A 26,385-nucleotide genomic window follows, 5' to 3' on the forward strand; every position below is an offset into this window, starting at 1 on the left:
TCTTTAAGGTGCCTCCCACATGTGTCACTGCAGGATGCAGACGGCATCCACAGGTAAATAAATAATAAAATGAATGCACCATATTAAGCCACTGAACAGAAAAAAGTGTAACATGTTTCACAGTTTATTGTAGGTCAGATAGCTCTGAACTGAATGTGGTTAATGTGTTAATTGCTGCTCTCGTGCCTCAATGTGTGCGAAGAGGAAGTGGAGAGTTGGCCTGATGGTTTGTTCTTGGGCCTTGGAAGCCAAATACTGTGTGTTTAGGTGTTTTAGGAAATGCAGGATCTCTCAAACCGTTACACAACTCAGCAGACATGGAGGGAAAGGCTGAAGAGCTGGTTGAATACAGTGAAGGTGTCTGAGACAGAGGGAAGAGGTCAGCAGAGCAGTGTAGAAGCCAGTTGCATGGCAGTGGTGAGGAAGTGTCTGTATTAGTGATGCCACATTTAAAAGTAGAGCATGCAACAGCAAAAACAGCAGAAAGGACTAAATGTTTTCAGCAAACCTCAATGGAATAACTGCATAAACGAATATGTTTCCACACAAAAGCTTTCCGTTTCCATATTTACTGCTATGCTTGTTAAATCTTTATCTTTTTATAAACCAGGAACAGATCTTTGCGCACGAAAGAAGGTAATTTATGTCTGCATTGGATAGGAAATGACTCTGCTACTCAAACCACTGATGCTGTCTGAGCTCAGTGTAAAAAGGAAGGAAGCAAAGGAGGGCCATGGTTTGCAGAAGTTTGAAAGCTTTTATCCTCACACACGTATCAGTTGTAACTTCTTCAGACGTTTTGTTCATGTGAAGCAGACGACTTTCTGACCAGCTGTGCAGCAGGGTCGGATGTGAGGATGGGCCACACTTTGCTCTGGGTGCTGGGCTTTTTCTGTAAGTACATCACTGCCTTTCTGTTGGCAGATCAGAGAAAATGTTTCTAAACAGTGAGAATTACAGTGAGTCTTTGCTTCATTGTGTTTCTGTGAGAGATTGAGGAGAGCAGACATGATTCTATGAAAAACTGTTGCTTTAGTTTAGAGGAGCAGAATGCAACTTACATGTGGATTGTTTCATTTATGGTTCAGTTTTAGTTTTAAACGTAATTTCTTTCATATTTTCTATTCCTAATTCCTTTTTGTTCTTCTGTTGTTGGCCTAGAGTGTTTTTCATCTGATTAATTTTAGATTCTCTGCCAGGTTAACACATCTAACCCAGTTTTAATCTTTATTGTAGTGCTCAGAACACCCATCGATGGATATGCTGAAGGTTAGACTAACTTCCCTCTCTGCTTTGGTCTCACATCTATATTCAGTATCGTATTTATCTACTAATTATCCTCTCGTTTATCTTTGTACAGATGGATTTGTGGCATTTTTCACTCTGTTAATTTCATTAGATTAAAAAATGAATTAATGTGTATGAGTTGCAGAGTCTGTGATCTTTGTGAGGACACACGTGGTGTGGTGGTTAGCACCGTCGCCTCGCAGCAAGAGGGTTCCTGGTGTGAACCCCAGCTGGGTACTCTGGCTTCCTCCCATCATCCAAAAACATGCATGTTCTAAATTAACCTTGCGAGTGAGCGTGAGCGTGCACGGTTGTTGGTTTCTGAGCAGCTATAGAAAATGGATGGGTGTTATTGGGACTCTAATGGGATAAATATGACCTTTTTCTTTGAATAATTGAACAAAAATGAGTTAAATTTACAATAAACAGAGCAGCATTGAGTGCAGCTGAAGGTTTTCGGTGTCACCTGTCAGAGCTGCCAAAGTTAGAAATGAAGAATTCTGAATTAGAAATGTTTCACTTTAAATGTGTACAAGGCCCTCATATTCAGCTGAAATGACTTATGACAAATAAACTAAAAGTCTGTGGAGTTTTCTGGAAGGATGAACAAATTCATCCAAAGACTGTTCCCTGATTTGGTGTTTTGATGTTACTGATCAGATCAGAGAGCTTTCTGACATGTGATCCAAAGTCTTCACTGGTGTTCACTTTAGTTCTGAGCTGATGTCTGTGAAAGGTTTAAGAGATGATTCACATCATGTGTTTTTTCTAACTTACAGATCTTAAAATCAAACCCACTCTGACAGCAGACAGAAACATCATACCAGCAGGGGGCAGTGTGAAACTGACCTGTTCTGTGAAGGATCCTGCAGGCCTCAGATATGACCTCTGGAGACGTACCTCATCTGGAGATCAGATCATACAAGTTAATGACATTGATGGAGTTTTCAGTGTCTCAGAGGGAGGAAAATACGTCTGCAGAGGGATTAAAAGAGAGACTAACTTAGTCACATCTATGAGTGACGCCGTCATCATTTACCAAACTGGTGAGTTTAGAAATTTAATTTGGAATAAAACATCATGGAATCTGAGAACAGGAGAAAATCCATTTTGAACACATTATTAAAAAGTATCAAATGAATAATTCAATCCCAGGATTTGACCACATCTACATGAAGGAGAACAAGTTTTAGTTTGGTGTGTGAGAAAAACAAAGTTCCATCCACAGCCAGTGGATAAAAGGTTAAAGATCATTCAGCTGTGAAACCTTCTTATGATGAACTCTGTTGGAGGGAAAACAGCTTTAATTTAATTCCACATTGTTACATCTGTTCTTGTTTCATTGTGACTTTGAGGTGTGTAAACTGAAGCTCCAGAAACTTTGTAGATGTTTAATTCTAAAATCAGCCTGCGGTTATGTTAAAATGTCATTTAAAGTACTGGAGTCACACACTTCAAGCTCTAAACACCTGATGAGTTCCCTCATTGTATAAATATCACAGTTGTTTTAATAATTTACCATAAAGCAGAGCAACTAAAGCTGAAAACAGTCCTGTGTTTCTGTGTTATTTCTCACCTCTTTTCTTTGTGTCCTAACTGTGTTTTTGGTGTCAACAGTTTCCATTAAGGCCACAGTGATCCTGCAGCCCAGCTGGGCTCAGATATACAGCGGTGAGACCGTCAGCCTCAGATGTGAGATCCAGGGAGCTGATAACAGAGGGTGGGAATATGAATGGAGACCAACCAACACAAATGCTCCAACATCCAGTGAATACAGGATCATCGCAGAGTCCAACAGCAGAGAATACAGCTGTAGGGGCAGAAGAGACTATCTCTTAACAGAATGGAGCGAAGGCTTCACTCTGAAAGGGTCACGTGAGTTAAACTGTCCACAATTCATCATGAAATATCATGTTTTGATGTGCTTCACTGATTTAGAAATGACGAAGGAAACATTTCTCCGTCCAACACTGATCCAGCTGCTGCCAGGAAGCTCAGTGATGAACTGATTTATTTTAGTTTGAGAACAGGAAGAGGAGACAGCACGCAGGGCAGTGGAACATTTGAGGGAAATAAGTGGATGAGGCAAAAAGAACTGAAGCTTTTATTTGTGTATATTTGTTTTTATTGTTAACCAGAAATATTTCAGTCTGTTAGTAATATTTAAACAAACTGAATCAAGTCACATTCTGATTAATTAATTTACAAAAATCTGAACTCAACAGCAAGTAAACCCAGAGCCACACTGACAGCAGAGATAACAACCATACCAGCAGGGGGCAGTGTGACACTGACCTGCTCTGTGGACCGCTCTGATGGATGGAGGTTTGACTGGTTCAGAGGTGGGTCAGCCTATTCTGCAGCTCAGCCCGGAACAAACAATGAAGTCATCACAGTGTCACAGGGAGGTCTGTACCACTGCAGAGGAGTAAGAGGAGGAGGAGGAGGAGGAGAACCAGGTTTCTACTCAGAAGTCAGCAGTGATGTCACCATTGAGGAAACTCGTGAGTTTATTCATTTGTTCTGAAATAAAAGAAGTTTTCATCTGTTTCTCAGTCATGTAGAAAAGAGCATTTTGGTCCCAACAACAAAAAGAACATGAATGAAACAATGATTATATGACAGTAACTCCTACTGATACCTCTGATGTTTGAGACTCTTCATGTTTTGTTCAGATTCAACACAAGAGTGGCAGAATCTTCTTCTCTCATTTATTACATCTGGATTTCCTTAATCTCTTCTTGTTCATCAGTTTTAGAATTGAAACACTTCAACACTTGAACTTTCTGCTCTTTGTGCTGCTGTTAAACATCATGAAAAAGCACTGAACAGGATGGAAATAAAAACTGTAGAAATAACTGATCAGTAAGGCAGTAAATACTGAGAAATGTTGCTCCAAAAAGCAAACAAACTACAGTTATTTAAATGTTTATGAAGATTTATGAAATAGATACATAGATGAACAGTGTCCAATAACAGGAAATAGAATCAAAGCATATTTCTGTTGGTTTTCTGTGTGTGTTGGTCTTCTAACTGAATATTTTTATGTGAGCAGTTTCCATTAAGGCCACAGTGATCCTGCAGCCCAGCTGGGCTCAGATATACAGCGGTGAGACCGTCACTGCCAGATGTGAGATCCAGGGAGGTGGAGGAACTCAGTGGATGTATGAATGGAGACCAGCCAGGTTAAATAGACCTCCAACATCCAGTGAATACAGGATCAGCAGAGTTACTGACAGTGGAGGACACAGCTGCCGGGGCAGAAGGGACCAGCTTTTTCTAACACAGTGGAGTGATGTCATCACTGTAACTGTATCAGGTAAGTTGGACATCTTTCATCCACGTGAACACTGTGTATGTGTGAGATTCATCAAAAAAAGCAAGAAACACTTCTTCCTCTAATAGCATCGCTACCTTCATGGCATTAAAGTGAAACTGTTACGTTTTTACTTTGATGATAAAAGAAGTGAAAAGCAGCATTTTAACTGACTGTCTCTTATCCAAATGGAGAGATAATCCTAAAAAATGTCCTGTTCATTATTTTATGAGGGACAGAAAGAGCACTGGAAAGCTTTACCCAAGTAAAAGTGCTTTTACTTCAAACATCAGGATAAACAGATGTTGCTGAAGCAAGACAACACAGAGCTGCAGCTCATAAACCAGCATCCAAAGATCTGTAACCAGACAAGAGCTGCACAGCTTATCAAAGCACGCACATAAAAGCCTGTGAGCATCATCAACACAGCTGCTGCTGCTGCCTCACACAAAGCTGAAATTCAGCATCTGCAGCTGACTTGGACATGATTGTGCAGGTTGGATGCAGAGTTTCTGTAAAGCAGCCGTCTCCACTTCTGAAGCAGCACAGCTGAAGCTTGATGAAGAAGCCGTCTCCTCTCTCTGACTGGAAGATGAATCAGTTCTTTAAATGCTGTCATTGATTTTCTGCATGTTCAGCATCAGCTTCAGCTGAATGTCAGCCTGATTCAGATTCAGTCACGTCTGCATTTAGCTTTTCTTTTCCTTTACAGACAGAAATATAATCGGCTTTGTTGCAGCAACAATAGTTATCATCATCTGTTTCTTCCCTCTCTGAGTTTGTTCTGTTTAAGGAAGATAACAGGAAACATTTCTCCACCCAACACTGATCCAGCTGCTGCCAGGAAGCTCAGTGATGAACTGATTTGTTCCAGAGAAGAGGAGACAGCTCACAGTGAACTGTAACATCTGATGGATATGAACTGAGAGGACGAAATCATTTAAATTTATATTTGTGTTCAACTTCTTTTTCTTTCAGTTAGTGAAGAATAAATGAGAAATAATTTGTGGTTTCGTAGTGAGAAGGTTTGATATTTTTATCATTTCTATTGGATGGATGTGGTTAAATAAGTCTGTGAATGTTTAAAATGTGAATATTGTAACAAAGTGAATCAGGTGAATCACTTGTTCTCTCTTTCCTCTGAACTCAACAGAAAGTAAACCCAGAGCCACACTGACAGCAGAGATAACAACCATACCAGCAGGGGGCAGTGTGACACTGACCTGCTCTGTGGACCGCTCTGATGGATGGAGGTTTGACTGGTTCAGAGGTGGGTCAGCCTATTCTGCAGCTCAGCCCGGAACAAACAATGAAGTCATCACAGTGTCACAGGGAGGTCTGTACCACTGCAGAGGAGGAAGAGGAGGAGGAGGAGGAGGAGAACCAGGTTTCTACTCAGAAGTCAGCAGTGATGTCACCATTGAGGAAACTCGTGAGTTTATTCATTTGTTCTGAAATAAAAGAAGTTTTCATCTGTTTCTCAGTCATGTAGAAAAGAGCATTTTGGTCCCAACAACAAAAAGAACATGAATGAAACAATGATTATATGACAGTAACTCTTACTGATACCTCTTATGTTTGAGACTATTCATGTTTTGTTCAGATTCAACTCAAGAGTGGCAGAATCTTCTTCTCTCATTTATTACATCTGGATTTCCTTAATCTCTTCTTGTTCATCAGTTTTAGAATTGAAACACTTCAACACTTGAACTTTCTGCTCTTTGTGCTGCTGTTAAACATCATGAAAAAGCACTGAACAGGATGGAAATAAAAACTGTAGAAATAACTGATCAGTAAGTCAGTAAATACTGAGAAATGTTGCTCCAAAAAGCAAACAAACTACAGTTATTTAAATGTTTATGAAGATTTATGAAATAAATACATAGATGAACAGTGTCAAAAAAGGAAATAGAATCAAAGCATATTTCTGTTGGTTTTCTGTGTGTGTTTGTCTTCTAACTGAATATTTTTATGTGAGCAGTTTCCATTAAGGCCACAGTGATCCTGCAGCCCAGCTGGGCTCAGATATACAGCGGTGAGACCGTCACTGCCAGATGTGAGATCCAGGGAGGTGGAGGAACTCAGTGGATGTATGAATGGAGACCAGCCAGGTTAAATAGACCTCCAACATCCAGTGAATACAGGATCAGAGTTACTGACAGTGGAGGACACAGCTGCCGGGGCAGAAGGAACCAGCTTTTTCTAACACAGTGGAGTAATGTCATCACTGTAACTGTATCAGGTAAGTTAAAAATGTAAAAGTTACAGCTTTTTAATCCAGGGTTACAGACTTCTTTTCTATCTGTTCTGTCTCTCTCCATCAGATAAACCCCGGCCTGTCCTCATTGTGTCTCCATCATGGCTGAGTCCTGGAGCCTCAGTAACTCTGAGCTGTCAGGTTGAACATCCGTCTGCAGGATGGAGGTTCTACTGGTATAAAGCTGTTCCTGATCCGTCTGAAAGGTCTTACAGCTATGAGCTGCTGCCTGATAGCAACAACGGGACTGAACATGGTTCCTACATCATTCATGGACAGACACACACAGCAGGATATGTGTGTAGAGCTGGGAGAGGAGACCCAGTGTATTACACTGATTACAGTCACCCAGAGATTGTCTGGTCTGCAGGTCAGTTTGTTTCTGAAAGTGATGCTTTCACTTTAATTCAGCTATTCTTTTATCAGAGACCTACACGATGTTTAAAACCAACACTCGTGTTGATGATAGCTACATTCATTTTCCACCAATGGAAGAACAGCAGACATTAATAAGAAGAAAACCCTGATCAGGTGAAGCAGTGAAATACTGGAAATTCAAACGTTCACTTGTATGTCTGAAAGACGATCAGATTGAGTTTATCATTTAAAACACACTGAAGTTTTTTAAGGTGGAAATCACAGTTTGATCAGCTTGTTGAAATGTGTGCGCTGATGTTCAGATGAAGAACAAAATAAACCAAATGAATATCTGTAATGAAGCATTGGTTATGTTTCTCTCTGCTTTGGTGAAATCTCATCACATGTTTTTCAGATCTTCATCCAGCAGCGTCTCTCACAGTGAGTCCTGACAGAGTTCAACACTTCAGAGGTGATCCTGTGTCACTGAACTGTGAAGGAAAATCTGCTGAGTGGAGAGTGAGGAGGATTACAGAAACAGGATACCTGTCACACTGCTCTGAGTCAGTATGGGGGACAATGACTGGATCCTCATGTAACATAAAGCGTCTCTGGTCTGGTAATGCTGTGTTCTGGTGTGAGTCTGGATCAGGAGAGTTCAGCAACGCAGTCAACATAACTGTGCAGAGTATGTTATGATAAATGTTCTTTTTCTTTCACTTTGTCTTGTATTTAAGCATCACATCATTAACTGTACCTGAGCATGTCACATCCATACAACATGAACTTTCTTTTTCTCTTTTTCAAAGAGAACCTAATGTCCTCTGACTGTGTTACAGAGACTAATTCTGGAGTTATCCTGGTGAGCCCCGTCCATCCTGTAACTGAGGGAGGTTCTGTCAGTCTGAGCTGCAGACGCAGAGGACAAAATACACTTTCCAATGTGTTTTTCTATCACAATGACACACTTCTTCAAAGTGACAGCAGAGGGGAGCTGAACATCTCTGCAGTGTCACAGTCAGATGAAGGTTTCTACAAGTGTGAACACTCAGGGAACGTTTCATCACAGAGCTGGATCTCAGTTAAAGGTGAGTAGAGTTCAATTATTTGATGCCTTTAAAACTATTTTCTGTTTGAGAATAACAAGCTAATCGTTACATTTCTGCTTTTGATTCAATCTTGAAGTCCATTTTCCAGGAATAATTGTCTGAAAGGCTTTATAAAAATAAGTTCAGTTCATTTTTTTACTTTTTTTTTTTTTACTGAAGCTGTATCCAGACCTGAAGGCTCTTCGTTTCCTGTGCTGATGGTCGTTGGACCAATTATTGGACTCATATTCATCGTTCTCCTGCTCCTGCTGTGTCGCTGCAGACGATCCAAAGGTGAGAGCTTTTTCTTCTGGTATCAGATGTTTCATTCTTTCATTACTGAAGGACATCGATGCCTCATGAGGACATAAACTGGAACAGCAGTACAACAACGTACAACACAAAACCAGCTTTTTATTCTTTGTGAAAAAGGTTCTGCTACAGAGCAGACGGTCAACCAGGATGAGACCCAGCAGCAGGTTTACTCCTCTCTCCTCCATGGTCAGTCTTTCAGCTTCCTCTGAAACTCAGTTTCTAATCACACGATGACAGAATATCTTCATCCATAACATCCAGTTCTCCAGGATGACTTATTCTCTCTGCTGCAGCTTTAACACCGTCGAGTTAGATCAAACCAGGACATTAACACGCGATAAAGAAAGAAATGCTCTGAAGAAATCTTTAAGTTTAAATCAGTTTCACACACATGAGGCGGCTCGTTTAACTGTGTTGTGACTTTTTCTGACCTGCAGGAGATCTTTGTGTCTATGAAACAGTCAGAGGAGGTGAAGCCTCTGCAGATGGTACAGTTTAAACTTTGACTATAACACTCAGCTGCTGGAAGTTTCACTTCTAAAATAATTGTGATCAAAGTTAAAGTCAATGATGACGTTATTGTTTCAGGTCAGCAGGAAGGTGATTACGATAATGTTCCATCTGTGATCAGCCCAACGATCAGAGCGGGAGGAGTGAGTACACAATCTATGAAAAGTGATCATTCTCATCAATAACCTGCACAGATAAAACAGAGGGCGTGTGCTTCTCCATATTTCCACATGTGCATGTTAACAGGAGAACATGATGGTCAGGAGGATAGAAGAGGACGGCTCTGACTACTATAATGTGAATCCAGATTCAACCGCAGCTATGAAACCTCAGTGAGAACTATTTATCTGCTGTTAAATACGCTGGGGGACCCACCATCACCCAAAAAACTGTGTTTGTGTCACCTTCATCATTTCCACCTATAACCACATTATCAGACGCTTTAAATTCAATTTAAATGATTTTATTTGTTTCTCTTTATATTCTTTTATGTATTTTAATGCTTCTTCCACTTCCTGCTGCAATGCTTTTATTTTATGTAAAGCACTTTGAATAGTTTGTACATGAAATGTGCTATATAAGTAAATTTGATTTGATTTGATTTGACACTGGGTACAATAAAGGATATTTTGATGGGAACTAAAGAAGCATTTAGTTGATGCTCTCCTTCGAAGAAAACGCTCAGGACGTTTCATTTGTTTAAATCTTTTTAAATTATAGTTATATTGTTCATCTGTTTCCTTCAGAGAATTCTCTGTTTTATGTGCACTTAGATTCAATTTATATGAGCTAAAAATGTGCATTTGTTTGAAGTCCTCGTTTTTTTTCACGACATTAATATAAATAATTTCCCAGATTAGACTTTGTGAAGCAATTTCAATATCAGAAATGAGTTTGATCCCACAAATGTTTGCTGATGAGTCAGGATGTCAGATAGACCCTGACACATAACTGTGTCTGTGTTCCAGCTGTTTGTTGTGATTTAGTGTCAGGTCCATGAGAGGAAATCATCAGCCGAAGAAGAGCAGCACAGATGATGAACTGCACTCGTGCTTTAGCAGCAGAGCTCCTTAAATTCAGCCGCCACTTCATCAGGTGCATCTGTTAAATCTGACCACATCTGCAGAGACTTGTTCCTTTAACTCTTATGTTTAAAGGCGGGGTAGGGGATCTTTTTCTGGAACATTTTTTTACATATTGCTTGAAATACTCTTCACACCCTCATTGCAACCAATTAATTAAAAGTTTTGACACAAATATGAAAAGTTTTAGTGGCCTCTAGAACGTACAATCTAGGAAAAACAGTATCCAATCATTGTGAACGGTCCGTTCACAATGATTGGATACTGATGCCGTCTATCAAACTGCAATCTGCTCCTCCCTCCCCCTCCTTCCCCCTGTGCGCGTACCCTGCTCCGTGAACGAAGTTTGGCAGGAAGCTAAACAAGAGCCAGCTTGGCTAGCACCTAGCATTATTAAACGTATAGTTAGCATATACTAAATACTAAATACGGCAACGATCGATGCTTGCTGTCAGAACAGCGCTCATGCACTTTCGTGCTCGTGCGCGTTCATGTACTCTAGAGGCGTGCCTTCGGGGGGAAAGTGAAGAAAAGGGTTGGGACTTTTGACCTGTGTATTTTCAAAATGCAGCTTCGCTGGACTCAAAATCCAGGATCTCCTACCCTACCTTTAAGTTAAATAGAATTAATAGTATTGAGATGACATTATATCTTTGTGTTAATGAATGTGTGTCTTTTGTGATTATTTAGCTTCTTCGGTCAGACTGTGATTGGATCACATTTTTCAGACCTGGCAGTGTCGGAGTCTTTAGAAAGTTCATTGGTTTAATTGTCCTATTTTTTAAATGGCTGCACCTGTAAATGTGTTTCTTGTTCTTTAATCTCCCACCTTGATGTGAACTTTTTTTCACTTCTTTTGGAAGAAAATAAAGCTCTTATTTCTTTGAACTGTGGTCAGTCTCTATTTTATCTTGCAGGACACAAGCTGGGTTGTAATAGTGACATATTAGACATTCTGAAATCCATACTGAGCTGCCAGAGTGTCTGCATGCATGGTGCTGGGTGTCATTTCAAAACTCATCCAGATATAGTTTGGATCTGTTGTTTAACGTGCCACAATGCTGCTTTAAGTCACTCAGGTAGTCAGAGCAGTACACAACTGTGCAATCAGCTTATTTATTCAACTGTATGACCGCAAAAAACTGGAGGAGTTATATTCTGAAGTTTTACCTATAAGTAGGGATACACCGATATTTGGATCGGATATCGGTACCGGTATCGAAGAAAATTTCAGATCGGGTATCAGGGACGATGGGCTGATCCATATCGGCTGATTTAATTATTTTTCCCCCCTTGTCCTGTCCAGCATTGGCATTCATCCAACGGCCTTCTGCCCCCTCTAGTGGTTGAAAAACTTGTTAAGTTGGGACTACTACTACTTTTTTTTTTGTTTGTTTTTACTAGAGAAGCTATTGTTTTGTTCAGATGCTTTTGTAAAGGATGTTTAATTCCCATCTGCACTAAACTATATAAAGAGCTGATTGCTATTTATTTTGAAAGTCCACCAACCAAACTAGTGAAGCTGTTGTTTTTTACTCAATTTCAGCTCCTTTCTCATTTAGTATTTTGTTTTGCATTGGATTTTGAATCCCTAATTGCCCCGACTGAACCAGTTACACTTGTTATATTTTTATGGTTAAGATTGCGGATCGGTGCATCCCTACCTATAAGTCTTGTTTGGTTTTGCTCCGTCTGACCTTTTGGTTTAATTACTTAAAGGGGAACTCCGGGGCATTTGAAGCGTGTTTCCATTGCTAGAGGTTGTCAAATACTGATAGTAGGACACAGAGGTCCAGATCTGCGCTCCCTGTGTGAAGATCGCTCTGTCCGCACAGCATGTCATGCAAGGCTAAAACGTGGTGGCTAAGGGGCAAGCGCTAACCCTTCCACGTAAAACAACAACTTGCACACTGCAGAAACGTCACACCACTTTATAAACCATCCGACAATAAAGTCACAAGCCTTACCATCAAAACCATATGCATGGTTCTCACATTACTGGCATGGGGACGTTACAAAACAACTTTATAAACAGCATGTAACTCACCGGCTGGTTGTAGGCTCGCGCATGTGAAAGCCCAAAAGAGTCGATGGACGATAATCCCATATACAAAACAATTATTTTCTCTAGAAAAACTGCGTTCAAGTATTTAAAACATTACAAGAATATTACTGGGCATGTATTGTTGTAATGTTTTAAATACTTGAACGCAGTTTTTCTAGAGAAGATAATTGTTTTGTATATGGGATTATTCTCCATCGACTCTTCTGGGCTTTCTCATGCGCGAGCCTACAACCAGCCGGTGAGTTCCATGCTGTTTATAAAGTTGTTTTGTAACGTCCCCATGCCAGTAATGTGAGAACCATGCATATGGTTTTGATGGTAAGGCTTGTGACTTTATTGTCGGATGGGTTATAAAGTGGTGTGACGTTTCTGCAGTGTGCAAGTTGTTGTTTTACGTGGAAGGGTTAGCGCTTGCCCCTAGCCACCACGTATTAGCCTCGCATGACATGCTGTGCGGACAGAGCAATCTCCACACAGGGAGCGCAGATCTGGACCTCTCTGTGTCCTAGTATCAGTATTTGACAACCTCTAGCAATGGAAACACGCTTCAAATGCCCCGGAGTTCCGCTTTAAAGGGGTGACTGTGACATAATCTTATTTAACTTATCACCACAAACTCTTCACCTGACTATTCAGGCATAGTTTTGATTTGTATGAGCTTTTTTTTTTAAATACAGTGGAAACCGCTTATAGTGATCACGTTGGTCCAGAGCCAATTTGAACACTATAAGCGGTTGATTACTAAAACCGAAGTTGTATTACAGTACAGGTATTTCACTTATTTTTTATGGAGAATATCATCTAAATGCCATTTGTATCGTTTTTCAATGAGAAAAACTAAATAAAACGGATAGCTTCAGCATTTACTGAATTTTATTATAATGCAAATTTAATTACAGTACTGCGCAGTGCGCAGACATAACTAGGCTAACTAGGCTGACTAGGCATAACTAGGCTAACTCAAATACAGTACGTTACTTATTCTCTGCTGTGCCGCCGGTGCATTTTTTTTCTTACAAGTCAGAAAATAAAGTTTGAATTCAATCCGCCTTTCAGCACCCCTGCTCGGATCTATGCTCCTCCGTGCCAGTGTTCTGTCGATTTGTGCTACTTGGCGTGAAAACGAAACTTAGAAAATCGGCTCGGGGCATGCGCAAAACCACAAAGTAGCAATTCTCGACAAGTAGGAGAAATCGAATGAACACCGGCCTCCCATCTTACAAGAACCAGCCTGGAGCTTCCAGCGGTCACACGCGCATTCAATCCGCTCTCCAGCACCCATCCTCGGACACATGCTCCTCCATGACTTCCTTTTTCCAGCCATGATTCGCGCGCTTGCTGCCCGGTGTCAGCTCGTTACGTTGGCTAGCGAGGCAGAAGCAGACGTCCAGAAAGGAATCAAGGAAGTAAAAAATAAAATAGCTACACGTAGTTTTAAAATTATTTTTGCACATGTTTACATTCATAAAATGGCCAAAAATGAACATTATAAGCGGATTTCTTGATCACTATAAACGAATTATTTAAACAGCATTTGTATAGAAATGATTCCGTCCCAAGCCTTTTGATCCATATAAGCGGTTGATTACTATATCCGTGACCACTATAAGCGGTTTCCACTGTATATCATTAAACTGTACACATGGCTGCTCAGCTGATCAGTTGTATTAAATGTTTTACTTCTGTGTCGAAACTCTTTGCTTATTTACAGATGAGATTTTTGGACCAAGCAAAAGAGGGCTGTTAAATCAAGTGATGGAGGCTCCTCCTACATTTCATCTGTACAGACTGATGTGATGAAGCATCAGATCCCGTCTGCGCTGCTGTTCTCAGTCCACCTGGGGGCAGCATACATTCACAGAGAAGCACACTGACATTATGTGACCGTTACACAAACATCACATTCTTCTGCAAGAGCATCAAAAAGGAAAAACCTCAGTCCATCTAAAAGTTGCTCGAGAATAATATTTACAAGATAATCGTTACATTTCATAAATTATGAGGCTAAACTAAAACTCATCCTTTCAAAGATAAATCTGAGACTGACTGTTATGACCCTGCTCTGCGAGGGTTAGAGGGAAGTTACATAAAAGATGTCCAGGTGGAAAGTTGGAATTTAAAGGTTCATCAAGGGAACAAGGGGAACTCAAATCAATAAATAATCAAAACATAAAAGAATCTTCGTGACTCCAAACTGCACACCAAACCATGGCTGCCTGTTGAACGACTCTCTGCAGGATCCTTTCATAGAAGGAGGTGCGCCATCAGAAGGGTAAAAAGAGCCAATCCTGAGTGGGTGATGACACATTCGACTTTGCATAAAGGAGGGAGGTTGAGTCACTTCTCCAGAGGCCTATAGGGCTGAAACACTGATTTTAGAATCATCTGAACAACTGGGTTAATCTTAATATTTAAAAGTTTGATTCAATGTTCATGTAAAATCTATAAAAATACAGTCCAGATAAAGACAGACGAGAGAGATACTGAATGAAGCACGACTATCAGAGCAGTGCACAGAAGATATGCAGAAGATAAGGCCATGACTTGTGGAGTCCCCCAGGGGTCAATTCTTGGACCTCTTCTTTTTAACTTGTATATGCTCCCTTTGGGTCAGATATTGCAGAACTTTAACATCAATTATCACAGTTATGCAGACGATACACAACTTTATGTGTCTCTGTCACTGGACGACTGCAGCCCAGCAGACGTACTGTGTCAGTGTCTGGAGGAAGTAAACACCTGGATGAGAGAGATATCTTAAATATCTCGAGACTCGGGACCTTACAATCACTGACTGAGTTGGAAACCTCGGAGTGTTGATAGACTCAGATCTGACTTTCAGCAGCCACATCAAAGCTGTCACCAAGGCAGCTTTTTACCACCTCAGAAACATCAACAGAATTAAAGGTTTCCTCCCCCAAAAAGAACAGGAGAAACTCATCCATGCATTCATCTCCAGCAGACTCCATTACTGTAACGCTCTTTTAACTGGACTTCCCAAAAAGAGCATTAAACATCTGCAGCTCATCCAGAACGCTGCTGCTGGAGTTTTAACCCGGACTAAGAGATCTGAACACATCACAGCAGCTTTAAAATCTTTACTCTGGCTTCCAGTCAGTCACAGAATAGATTTTAAAAGCCTGCTGATGGTTTACAATCTGTGATATGTTCAGAGAATATAAACCCAGCAGAGCTCTTAGATCCAAGGACTCAGCCAGACTAAACATGGAGAAGCAGCATTTAGCTGTTATGCTGCAAACAAGTGGAACAAACTGCCAGTGGAGATTAAACTTTCACCAAATGGAGACATTTTTAAATCCAGGTTAAAAACATTTCTTTTCTCATGTGTCTATGCATGAAATCTGCACGATATATTTGAACTTATCTGGACTGTTGCTGGTTTTTAAATTCATTTAAATAATTTTATTTGTTTCTCTTTATATTATTTTATGTATTTTTAATGCTTCTTCCACTCCCTGCTGCAACGCTTTTATTTTAAGTAAAGCACTTTGAATTGTTTTGTAAATGAAATGTGCTATATAAATAAATTTGATTTGATTTGATTTTGACCATAATGGTTCAGTTAGAGCAGGGGTGTCAAACTGATCCGTGAAAGGGCCGGTGTGGCTGCAGGTTTTTGTTCCAGGTTCTAAAGTTTGTTCTTAACCAGGTTTTTGGTTAAGAACTTCAGTTGATTGACTGAAACAAGTCAGCTGTGCTGCTGCAGGGTTGGAACAAAAACCTGCAGCCACACCTGAGTTAGAGTAGAGAAGCTGTCATCTTAGAGCCTGGGCCCCATTTTATATCATTTATATCTTTTAGCATCCAAGTAAGAACAAAGAGACAACCAACCACAAAGCAGCTGCAATGTAATCAAAGGAGCAACTCTACACCTCACAGAAAAGAATCCTTGCTTTTACCTCCTTGTTATTGCGCCTGACAGGAACATAAATGACGAGTGCGTCTCCACTTATTCTGTTTCCGGTCTTCTGATTCTGTTTGTTGCCGGACGAAAAGTCAGTGCCGCATAGTTCACATCGTCTGAGTCTGAGCTCTGAGAATAAGAACACTTTGCATCACATGGATGGATTTTTAGGAATAAAAAGAATCACACATGACTTGATAGAATTTGAGATGGATGTCAATAGACAGCAGTTATTACCTCTGTCCTCCGTATGTTCTGTTCGAAGCGAACTAAGAGACAAACAACACATCTGGTCAGATAACTGACAATCATTCATTATTATTACACATTTCTTTAAAAAGCAGTAAGAATTATTATCTCTCTTTAGCAACTACCTGTCTGCAGCTTTTTGATTTTGACAACCAGACCAGCGATGACCATGAAGAGGAAAACACTGAGACCACCCAGAATGAGCTGTGTTAATTCAGGGGTCCCTTCTACAAGGCAGGCAGGCAGTCATGTTATTTTGACAGCTATCCAACAAAATCCATATTCCAAACATACAAAAATGAAAAAATGTTACCTTCAACCTCCAAATATATTGCACTCACCATCACCGGGTTTGATCCTAAGTAATATCCAAAGAAATACAGCCCAGAGTCCGATAAACAAGCTGATTTTCACTAGTTCCATTGGCAGATTTATTTGCTTATTTCAAGCAAAAACGTCTCGTATTTGCTGTTTTTTTTACTTATTTATGGAGGGGCATTTATTCCAGTGTACATGATGGTGCTCATAGGGTAGTGCACATGTCGCCTAGTGTTTTCTATTCCCTCATTTTCATGCTGAAGCTAAAGAAATACATCGTGAGGTCACTGTTTTAGGTAAAGACAGGGTACAGATCGGCCTGTAGCTGTCGCATCCCTTCTGTAAACTTATCAAATCACAAGAATTTTATTGGTTATTCTGGAAGAAATCTGAGTGAATACAACAGCAGTCAGGTGTAGATGAAGATTCAGATATCTGTGCAGAGCATCTGGCAGAAGACTTCTCTTGTGAATCCTTTGGTGAAACCTTGGAGCCCTTGAACCAATAGAAAAAGGAAGCAGTTGATAGAGTTGTCCAAAACTTAAGTAATACCTGGAATAAGACCCCAAATCCAGATGAGTTCAGGAGGAGATGTCAAGGATGTAGGACAGGGTAAAAAGGAGGAGAAAGTTTGAATAGTTTCATCCCTCCATCATCACCAGGAAGGATGGCATGATGGCAGCTGCCTTCCCAGCAGTGGACCACACTGCAAAACCAGCTCAAGAACATTTTAAGTAACACATCAAAGAGTCCCAGGCCTTGAGACAGAATCCAGACTCCCCACATCCTCATCTTACTGAGCATCTGCTGGATGAATAAGTCTAATCCATGGAGGCTCCATCCTGTAACCCACAGGACTTCAAAAAGGAAGAACTGCCAGAGTTTTGTGACTGAAAATGCAAAACAGTCCGCGACAACATCAGAAAGCATGATTTCTATCTTAAGGGTTTAAGTCATGACGTTCATTTTTAGACATTCATATAAAATGTGAAACATCCTGTGAGTCTGACATTGATGTAAAACTGTAAGATAAAAGCATTAAATGTTTTTTGAAATCATGCATTTCTGACAGCTTTGAAATGCTTTTCTTTTTAACTCGTGTTGCTACAGACATCCCAGAAACTGATGTAAAGCCCTGATATACATGGAGTAAGATCAAACTGACAGGGCAACCTTTAAGTTCCTCCTCACATGCATGACAGCAAGAATTACCACACTGACCACATTCAGAGCTCATGCACCTACGAGCAGAAAAGGCATGTCGAAACCGTGAACGATATGCAAGTACATGTTTTTCTGTTTAACTCATTAAAGAATTCCTACAGTGACAGAGCCTTAGTTTATATATTTCAGTGTGTTCAATAAATGACAGATTTATTGATCAAAATCAGTGTTCATGTGTGGGCTAAATGATGAACAATAAAGCAGCACGAGAGAGGAGCGTAAACAACGTCCTTACACTGACACACGCATTCATGATGCACATTACATTACATTACATTACATTACATTACGGTCATTCTGCAGACGCTTTTATCCAAAGCGACTTACAATAAGACAAAGACAAAGATACAAGGCGAGAATAAAGACAGAACTGACTTTTATTTGTTTGAGAGAAATCACACAAAACAGATTTCCTGGCAAAATCTTAAAAAAAAAAAAGCTAAATTTACGATTGCGGGGTACACAAATGAGTTTTTAGAGGATATGTACCAGCCGGAGACGGACTTTAAACTGAATTCATGCCATCTTAACACTTCTAAATTGTGTGCGGTCACAGATCCTGAACAGCTGATCAGAGGACTTTCATAACAACTTCATTTCTAACGTTATTCAAAGCTCTGGCTGCCTCTGTCCATGGTGCTGAACGTGAAAAACACACACAGATCCAGGGCCAGACCTGAGTGGAGTCCAGCCAACACTGTGTAATTTAACTCCTCTGTATGACAGATGATAAATTAGCAGATATTGCTACTTTTAATCTCTTCATTTCAAATGTTCTGGTCTGACTTCATTTTGTTGAGTGCCTTTCCACTAGAAGGAGGGACAGAGGATGGGGTCTCAGTTCCCACTAATGGCCAACAAGGCAGAGCCCCTCGTTTCACGGTTTGATCGTGTATGTTACTTTTTTGGTGCTGCTGTTTTCGTGCTCATCCCAGAAGTGATTTCCTTGTTGTTGTTTTTAAAAACAGTTTGTCATTCTTTTGTTCCATTTCAGTTTAGTTTGTAGTTTTTTATTCCTGCCCCCTGGCAGTGCGTTTAGTTTAGTTATCAATCACCCTTTTACTTTCTTCATTACCCATCCTCGCCTCTTCAGTCCTAGATTCCCTCCTCAACATCTTGCTCCTTTGTGATCCCTGACACCACCAGGAGTTTGAGGAGGCGTGGGTGAAATCTTTCCAGCTTGTTCAGGAGGGACGGGGGCGTATGTTGGATTTTTGGAGTTCCAGTTTTAAACCATGTAAATCCTGCATGAGTCTGAGGATAATAAGGAGATCCGGTATCTCATCAGAAAATAGAAAAGAAGTAAAGCTTTTAACCTCACAAACTGTGTTCACAGTACAAGTGAAGCTGAGTAAGTGGCCACAGACTGTAGCTGCTGTGATCATCACTTGTTATCACTTTTAAATATTATTTTATACATGATAAAGTATATATTAGAATCTATATGTGATACAAACTGGATATGACCTACATGTGCATATAGTCAGAATAAGAATGATAGTTTGTGGGACGTACAAGAGGATGTTTTTTTTTTTGTCTGAACATCATGTGAAAACAAGAAGGTAGAAAAAGTCAACATCATTTTCTCTTTGCTTTACATCTTGAACTCGGTCTGTTTTCTGTGTCTGTCAGGAGTAAATACAGGATGGTGCTTTTTAGGGTAGTGCACATGTCGCCTAGTGTTTTCTATTCCCTCATTTTCATGCTGAAGCTAAAGAAATACATTGTGAGGTCGCTGTTTTAGGTAAAGACAGGGTACAGATCGGCCTGTAGCTGGATGCACACTTACAGCAGATAAATATTCAAAGACCAGCTGTCGCATCCCTTCTGTAAACTTATCAAATCACAAGAATTTTATTAGTTATTCCGGAAGAAATCTGAGTGAACACAACAGCAGTCAGGTGTAGATGAAGATTCAGATATCTGTGCAGAGGATCTGACCTGAAGAGAGAAAAAAGGACGAACCAAGACTTCTCTTGCGAATCCTTTGATGAAACTTTGGAGCCCTTGAACCACTAGAAAAAGGAAGCAGAGGCTGCCTGTGGAAAGGCAGACAACACTGAGTGGTGCCCAGGGGTACTACCACTGCTCACCTCTAGTGTTACACAGCAATGCTCACAGCACAGTGCAGGCCAGATTCAGAGAGTCAGTGATAACAATAACAAAGACAACAAATGGGAAAAATTGATTGAAGATATATTACTAAACCTGTGTGTAAATGTATAAAACTAACCTTGATTCATGTGGGACAAGGACAGCCCCTTTACACGAGGTCAGGACTGACAGGTGATGGATGCAGCAGGGACGACACCAGATCCCTGCTCCAGCGCAGTCCTCTCCGACTTCTTCTGTCAACGAGAGAACCCAGAGAAAAGAACACAGGCAGAGCTTATGCTGCTGAGCTTTCATTACAAGACGCTTCACAGACTGCACCTCAGCAGCAGCTTCATGTCAGCTCTTACCGCTGGGACAGAGTCCACTGGTTCAGCTCAGACAGCTGAATGTCGGTCTGAGCCGTCAGCCTCAGACTCGCCTGCGCTGCCTGTCTGACGGCCATGTAGTTGTGAGGATGAAGGCCACTGAGTCTTTAAGGTGCCTCCCACATGTGTCACTGCAGGATGCAGACGGCATCCACAGGTAAATAAATAATAAAATGAATGCACCATATTAAGCCACTGAACAGAAAAAAGTGTAACATGTTTCACAGTTTATTGTAGGTCAGATAGCTCTGAACTGAATGTGGTTAATGTGTTAATTGCTGCTCTCGTGCCTCAATGTGTGCGAAGAGGAAGTGGAGAGTTGGCCTGATGGTTTGTTCTTGGGCCTTGGAAGCCAAATACTGTGTGTTTAGGTGTTTTAGGAAATGCAGGATCTCTCAAACCGTTACACAACTCAGCAGACATGGAGGGAAAGGCTGAAGAGCTGGTTGAATACAGTGAAGGTGTCTGAGACAGAGGGAAGAGGTCAGCAGAGCAGTGTAGAAGCCAGTTGCATGGCAGTGGTGAGGAAGTATCTGTATTAGTGATGCCACATCTAAAAGTAGAGCATGCAACAGCAAAAACAGCAGAAAGGACTAAATGTTTTCAGCAAACCTGAATGGAATAACTGCATAAACGAACATGTTTCCACACAAAAGCTTTCCTTTTCCATATTTACTGCTATGCTTGTTAAATCTTTATCTTTTTATAAACCAGGAACAGATCTTTGCACATGAAAGCAGGTAATTTATGTCTGCATTGGACAGGAAATGACTCATCAAACACCTGCTGTCAACTGATGCTGTCTGAGTTCAGTGTGAAAAGGAAGGAAGCAAAGGAGGGCCATGGTTTGCAGAAGTTTGAAAGCTTTTATCCTCACACACGTATCAGTTGTAACTTCTTCAGACGTTTTGTTCATGTGAAGCAGACGACTTTCTGAGCAGCTGTGCAGCAGGGTCGGATGTGAGGATGGGCCACACTTTGCTCTGTGTGCTGGGCTTTTTCTGTAAGTACATCACTGCCTTTCTGTTGGCAGATCAGAGAAAATGTTTCTAAACAGTGAGAATTACAGTGATTCTTTGCTTCATTGTGTTTCTGTGAGAGATTGAGGAGAGCAGACATGATTCTATGAAAAACTGTTGCTTTAGTTTAGAGGAGCAGAATGCAACTTACATGGGGATTGTTTCATTTATGGTTCAGTTTTAGTTTTAAACGTAATTTCTTTCATATTTTCTATTCCTAATTCCTTTTTGTTCTTCTGTTGTTGGCCTAGAGTGTTTTTCATCTGATTCATTTTAGATTCTCTGTCAGATTAACACATCTAACCCAGTTTTAATCTTTATTGTAGTGCTCAGAACACCCATCGATGGATATGCTGAAGGTTAGACTAACATCCCTCTCTGCTTTGGTCTCACATCTATATTCAGTATCGTATTTATCTACTAATTATCCTCTCGTTTATCTTTGTACGGATAGATTTTTGGCATTTTTCACTCTGTTAATTTCATTAGATTAAAAAATGAATAAATGTGTATCAGTTGCAGAGTCTGTGATCTTTGTGAGGACACACGTGGTGTGGTGGTTAGCACCGTCGCCTCGCAGCAAGAGGGTTCCTGGTGTGAACCCCAGCTGGGTACTCTGGCTTCCTGCCATCATCCAAAAACATGCATGTTCTAAATGAACCCTGCGAGTGAGCGTGCACGGCTGTTTGTTTCTGAGCAGCTATAGAAAATGGATGGGTGTTATTGGGACTCTAATGGGATAAATATGACCTTTTTTTTTTAATAAATGAACAAAAATGAGTCAAATTTACAATAAACAGAGCAGCATTGAGTGCAGCTGAAGGTTTTCGGTGTCACCTGTCAGAGCTGCCAAAGTTAGAAATGAAGAATTTTGAATTAGAAATGTTTCACTTTAAATGTGTACAAGGCCCTCATATTCAGCTGAAATGACTTATGACAAATAAACTATAAATCTGTGGAGTTTTCTGAAAGGATGAACAAATTCATCCAAAGACTGTTCCCTGATTTGGTGTTTTGATGTTACTGATCAGATCAGAGAGCTTTCTGACATGTGATCCAAAGTCTTCACTGGTGTTCAGTTTAGTTCTGAGCTGATGTCTGTGAAAGGTTTAAGAGATGATTCACATCATGTGTTTTTTCTAACTTACAGAACTTAAAATCAAACCCACTCTGACAGCAGACAGAAACATCATACCAGCAGGGGGCAGTGTGAAACTGACCTGTTCTGTGAAGGATCCTGCAGGCCTCAGATATGAGCTCTGGAGACGTACCTCATCTGCAGATCAGCACATAGCAGTTACTGACAATAATGGAGTTTTCAGTGTCACTGAGGGAGGAAAATACGTCTGCAGAGGGATTAAAAGAGAGACTAACTTAGTCACATCTATGAGTGACGCCGTCATCATTTACCAAACTGGTGAGTTTAGAAATTTAATTTGGAATAAAACATCATGGAATCTGAGAACAGGAGAAAATCCATTTTGAGCATATTATTAAAAAGTATCAAATGAATAATTCAATCCCAGGATTTGACCACATCTACATGAAGAAGAACAAGTTTTAGTTTGGTGTGTAAGAAAAACAAGGTTCCATCCACAGCCAGTGGATAAAAGGTTAAAGATCATTCAGCTGTGAAACCTTCTTATGATGAACTCTGTTGGAAGGGAAACAGCTTTAATTTAATTCCACATTGTTACATCTGTTCTTGTTTCATTGTGACTTTGAGGTGTGTAAACTGAAGCTCCAGAAACATTGTAGATGTTTAATTCTAAAATCAGCCTGTGGTCATGTTAAAATGTCATTTAAAGTACTGGAGTCACACACTTCAAGCTCTAAACACCTGATGAGTTCCCTCATTGTATAAATATCACAGTTGTTTTAATAATTTACCATAAAGCAGAGCAACTAAAGCTGAAAACAGTCCTGTGTTTCTGTGTTATTTCTCACCTCTTTTCTTTGTGTCCTAACTGTGTTTTTAGTGTCAACAGTTTCTATTAAGGCCACAGTGATCCTGCAGCCCAGCTGGGCTCAGATATACAGCGGTGAGACCGTCAGCCTCAGATGTGAGATCCAGGGAGCTGATAACAGAGGGTGGGAATATGAATGGAGACCAACCAACACAAATGCTCCAACATCCAGTGAATACAGGATCATCGCAGAGTCCAACAGCAGAGAATACAGCTGTAGGGGCAGAAGAGACTATCTCTTAACAGAATGGAGCGAAGGCTTCACTCTGAAAGGGTCACGTGAGTTAAACTGTCCACAATTCATCATGAAATATCATATTTTGATGTGTTTCACTGATTTAGAAATGACGAAGGAAACATTTCTCCGTTCAACACTGATCCAGCTGCTGCCAGGAAGCTCAGTGATGAACTGATTTATTTTAGTTTGAGAACAGAAAGAGGAGACAGCACGCAGGGCAGTGGAACATTTGAGGGAAATAAGTGGATGCGGCAAAAAGAACTGAAGCTTTTATTTGTGAATATTTGTTTTTATTGTTAACCAGAAATATTTCAGTCTGTTAGTAATATTTAAACAAACTGAATCAAGTCACATTCTGATTAATTCATTTAAAAAAATCTGAACTAGACAGAAAGTAAACCCAGAGCCACACTGACAGCAGAGAGAAGAACCATACCAGCAGGGGGCAGTGTGACACTGACCTGCTCTGTGGACCGCTCTGATGGATGGAGGTTTGACTGGTTCAGAGGTGGGTCAGCCTATTCTGCAGCTCAGCCCGGAACAAACAGTGAGGTCATCACAGTGTCACAGGGAGGTCTGTACCACTGCAGAGGAGGAAGAGGAGGAGGAGGAGGAGGAGAACCAGGTTTCTACTCAGAAGTCAGCAGTGATGTCACCATTGAGGAAACTCGTGAGTTTATTCATTTGTTCTGAAATAAAATAAGTTTTCATCTGTTTCTCAGTCATGTAGAAAAGAGCATTTTGGTCCCAACAACAAAAAGAAAATGAATGAAACAATGATTATATGACAGTAACTCCTACTGATACCTCTGATGTTTGAGACTCTTCATGTTTTGTTCAGATTCAACACAAGAGTGGCAGAATCTTCTTCTCTCATTTATTACATCTGGATTTCCTTAATCTCTTCTTGTTCATCAGTTTTAGAATTGAAACACTTCAACACTTGAACTTTCTGCTCTTTGTGCTGCTGTTAAACATCATGAAAAAGCACTGAACAGGATGGAAATAAAAACTGTAGAAATAACTGATCAGTAAGTCAGTAAATACTGAGAAATGTTGCTCCAAAAAGCAAACAAACTACAGTTATTTAAATGTTCATGAAGATTTATGAAATAGATACATAGATGAACAGTGTCCAATAACAGGAAATAGAATCAAAGCATATTTCTGTTGGTTTTCTGTGTGTGTTGGTCTTCTATCTGAATATTTTTATGTGAGCAGTTTCCATTAAGGCCACAGTGATCCTGCAGCCCAGCTGGGCTCAGATATACAGCGGTGAGACCGTCACTGCCAGATGTGAGATCCAGGGAGGTGGAGGAACTCAGTGGATGTATGAATGGAGACCAGCCAGGTTAAATAGACCTCCAACATCCAGTGAATACAGGATCAGCAGAGCTACTGACAGTGGAGGATACAGCTGCCGGGGCAGAAGGGACCAGCTTTTTCTAACACAGTGGAGTGATGTCATCACTGTAACTGTATCAGGTAAGTTAAAAATGTTAAAGTTACAGCTTTTTAATCCAGGGTTACAGACTTCTTTTCTATCTGTTCTGTCTCTCTCCATCAGATAAACCCCGGCCTGTCCTCATTGTGTCTCCATCATGGCTGAGTCCTGGAGCCTCAGTAACTCTGAGCTGTCAGGTTGAACATCCGTCTGCAGGATGGAGGTTCTACTGGTATAAAGCTGTTCCTGATCCGTCTGAAAGCTCTTACAGCTATGAGCTGCTGCCTCATAGCAACACTGGGACTGAACATGGTTCCTACATCATTCATGGACAGACACACACAGCAGGATATGTGTGTAGAGCTGGGAGAGGAGACCCAGTGTATCACACTGATTACAGTCACCCAGAGATTCTCTGGTCTGCAGGTCAGTTTGTTTCTGAAAGTGATGCTTTCACTTTAATTCAGCTATTCTTTTATCAGAGACCTACACGATGTTTAAAACCAACACTCGTGTTGATGATCGCTACATTCATTTTCCACCAATGGAAGAACAGCAGACATTAATAAGAAGAAAACCCTGATCAGGTGAAGCAGTGAAATACTGGAAATTCAAACGTTCACTTGTATGTCTGAAAGACGATCAGATTGAGTTTATCATTTAAAACACACTGAAGGTTTTTAAGGTGGAAATCACAGTTTGATCAGCTTGTGCAAGTCAGTTTGTTTCTGTCCTCTCAGTGAGCAGAAGGAATGCTTTCACTGTGAATAAATCACTTACTGTATCGGTTGCACTAACAGACAGTTAAAACACACTTTGTGTTGTGGTCAGGCAGATCAGCTTGTTGAAATGTGTGCGCTGATGTTCAGATGAAGAACAAAATAAACCAAATGAATATCTGTAATGAAGCACTGGTTATGTTTCTCTCTGCTTTGGTGAAATCTCATCACATGTTTTTCAGATCTTCATCCAGCAGCGTCTCTCACAGTGAGTCCTGACAGAGTTCAACACTTCAGAGGTGATCCTGTGTCACTGAACTGTGAAGGAAAATCTGCTGAGTGGAGAGTGAGGAGGATTACAGAAGCAGGATACCTGTTACACTGCTCTGAGTCAGTATGGGGGACAATGACTGGATCCTCATGTAACATAAAGAGTCTCTGGTCTGGTAATAATGTGTTCTGGTGTGAGTCTGGATCAGGAGAGTTCAGCAACGCAGTCAACATAACTGTGCAGAGTACGTTATG

General features: G+C 40.5%; 1 protein-coding gene across 1 annotated transcript in view; it reads left to right on the forward strand.

Annotated features, from left to right (window-relative positions):
* The first annotated feature begins 2,259 nt into the window (after positions 1-2,259).
* The window catches only part of LOC142369510 (Fc receptor-like protein 5), a 49,899-nt gene continuing 25,773 nt past the window's right edge, over positions 2,260-26,385 (forward strand). Inside the window, exons 1-12 of the mRNA XM_075451854.1 lie at positions 2,260-2,333; positions 2,905-3,162; positions 3,513-3,791; positions 4,343-4,606; positions 5,757-6,035; positions 6,585-6,845; positions 6,928-7,230; positions 7,633-7,905; positions 8,057-8,305; positions 24,919-25,182; positions 25,265-25,567; positions 26,103-26,375. Of these exons, the coding sequence (XP_075307969.1) occupies positions 2,303-2,333; positions 2,905-3,162; positions 3,513-3,791; positions 4,343-4,606; positions 5,757-6,035; positions 6,585-6,845; positions 6,928-7,230; positions 7,633-7,905; positions 8,057-8,305; positions 24,919-25,182; positions 25,265-25,567; positions 26,103-26,375 (3,037 nt within the window). The 5' untranslated portion in view covers positions 2,260-2,302. The remainder of the gene's footprint in view (positions 2,334-2,904; positions 3,163-3,512; positions 3,792-4,342; positions 4,607-5,756; positions 6,036-6,584; positions 6,846-6,927; positions 7,231-7,632; positions 7,906-8,056; positions 8,306-24,918; positions 25,183-25,264; positions 25,568-26,102; positions 26,376-26,385) is intronic.

Source organism: Odontesthes bonariensis, chromosome 19, assembly GCF_027942865.1.
Source record: "Odontesthes bonariensis isolate fOdoBon6 chromosome 19, fOdoBon6.hap1, whole genome shotgun sequence".
Taxonomy (NCBI): Eukaryota; Metazoa; Chordata; class Actinopteri; order Atheriniformes; family Atherinopsidae; genus Odontesthes; species Odontesthes bonariensis.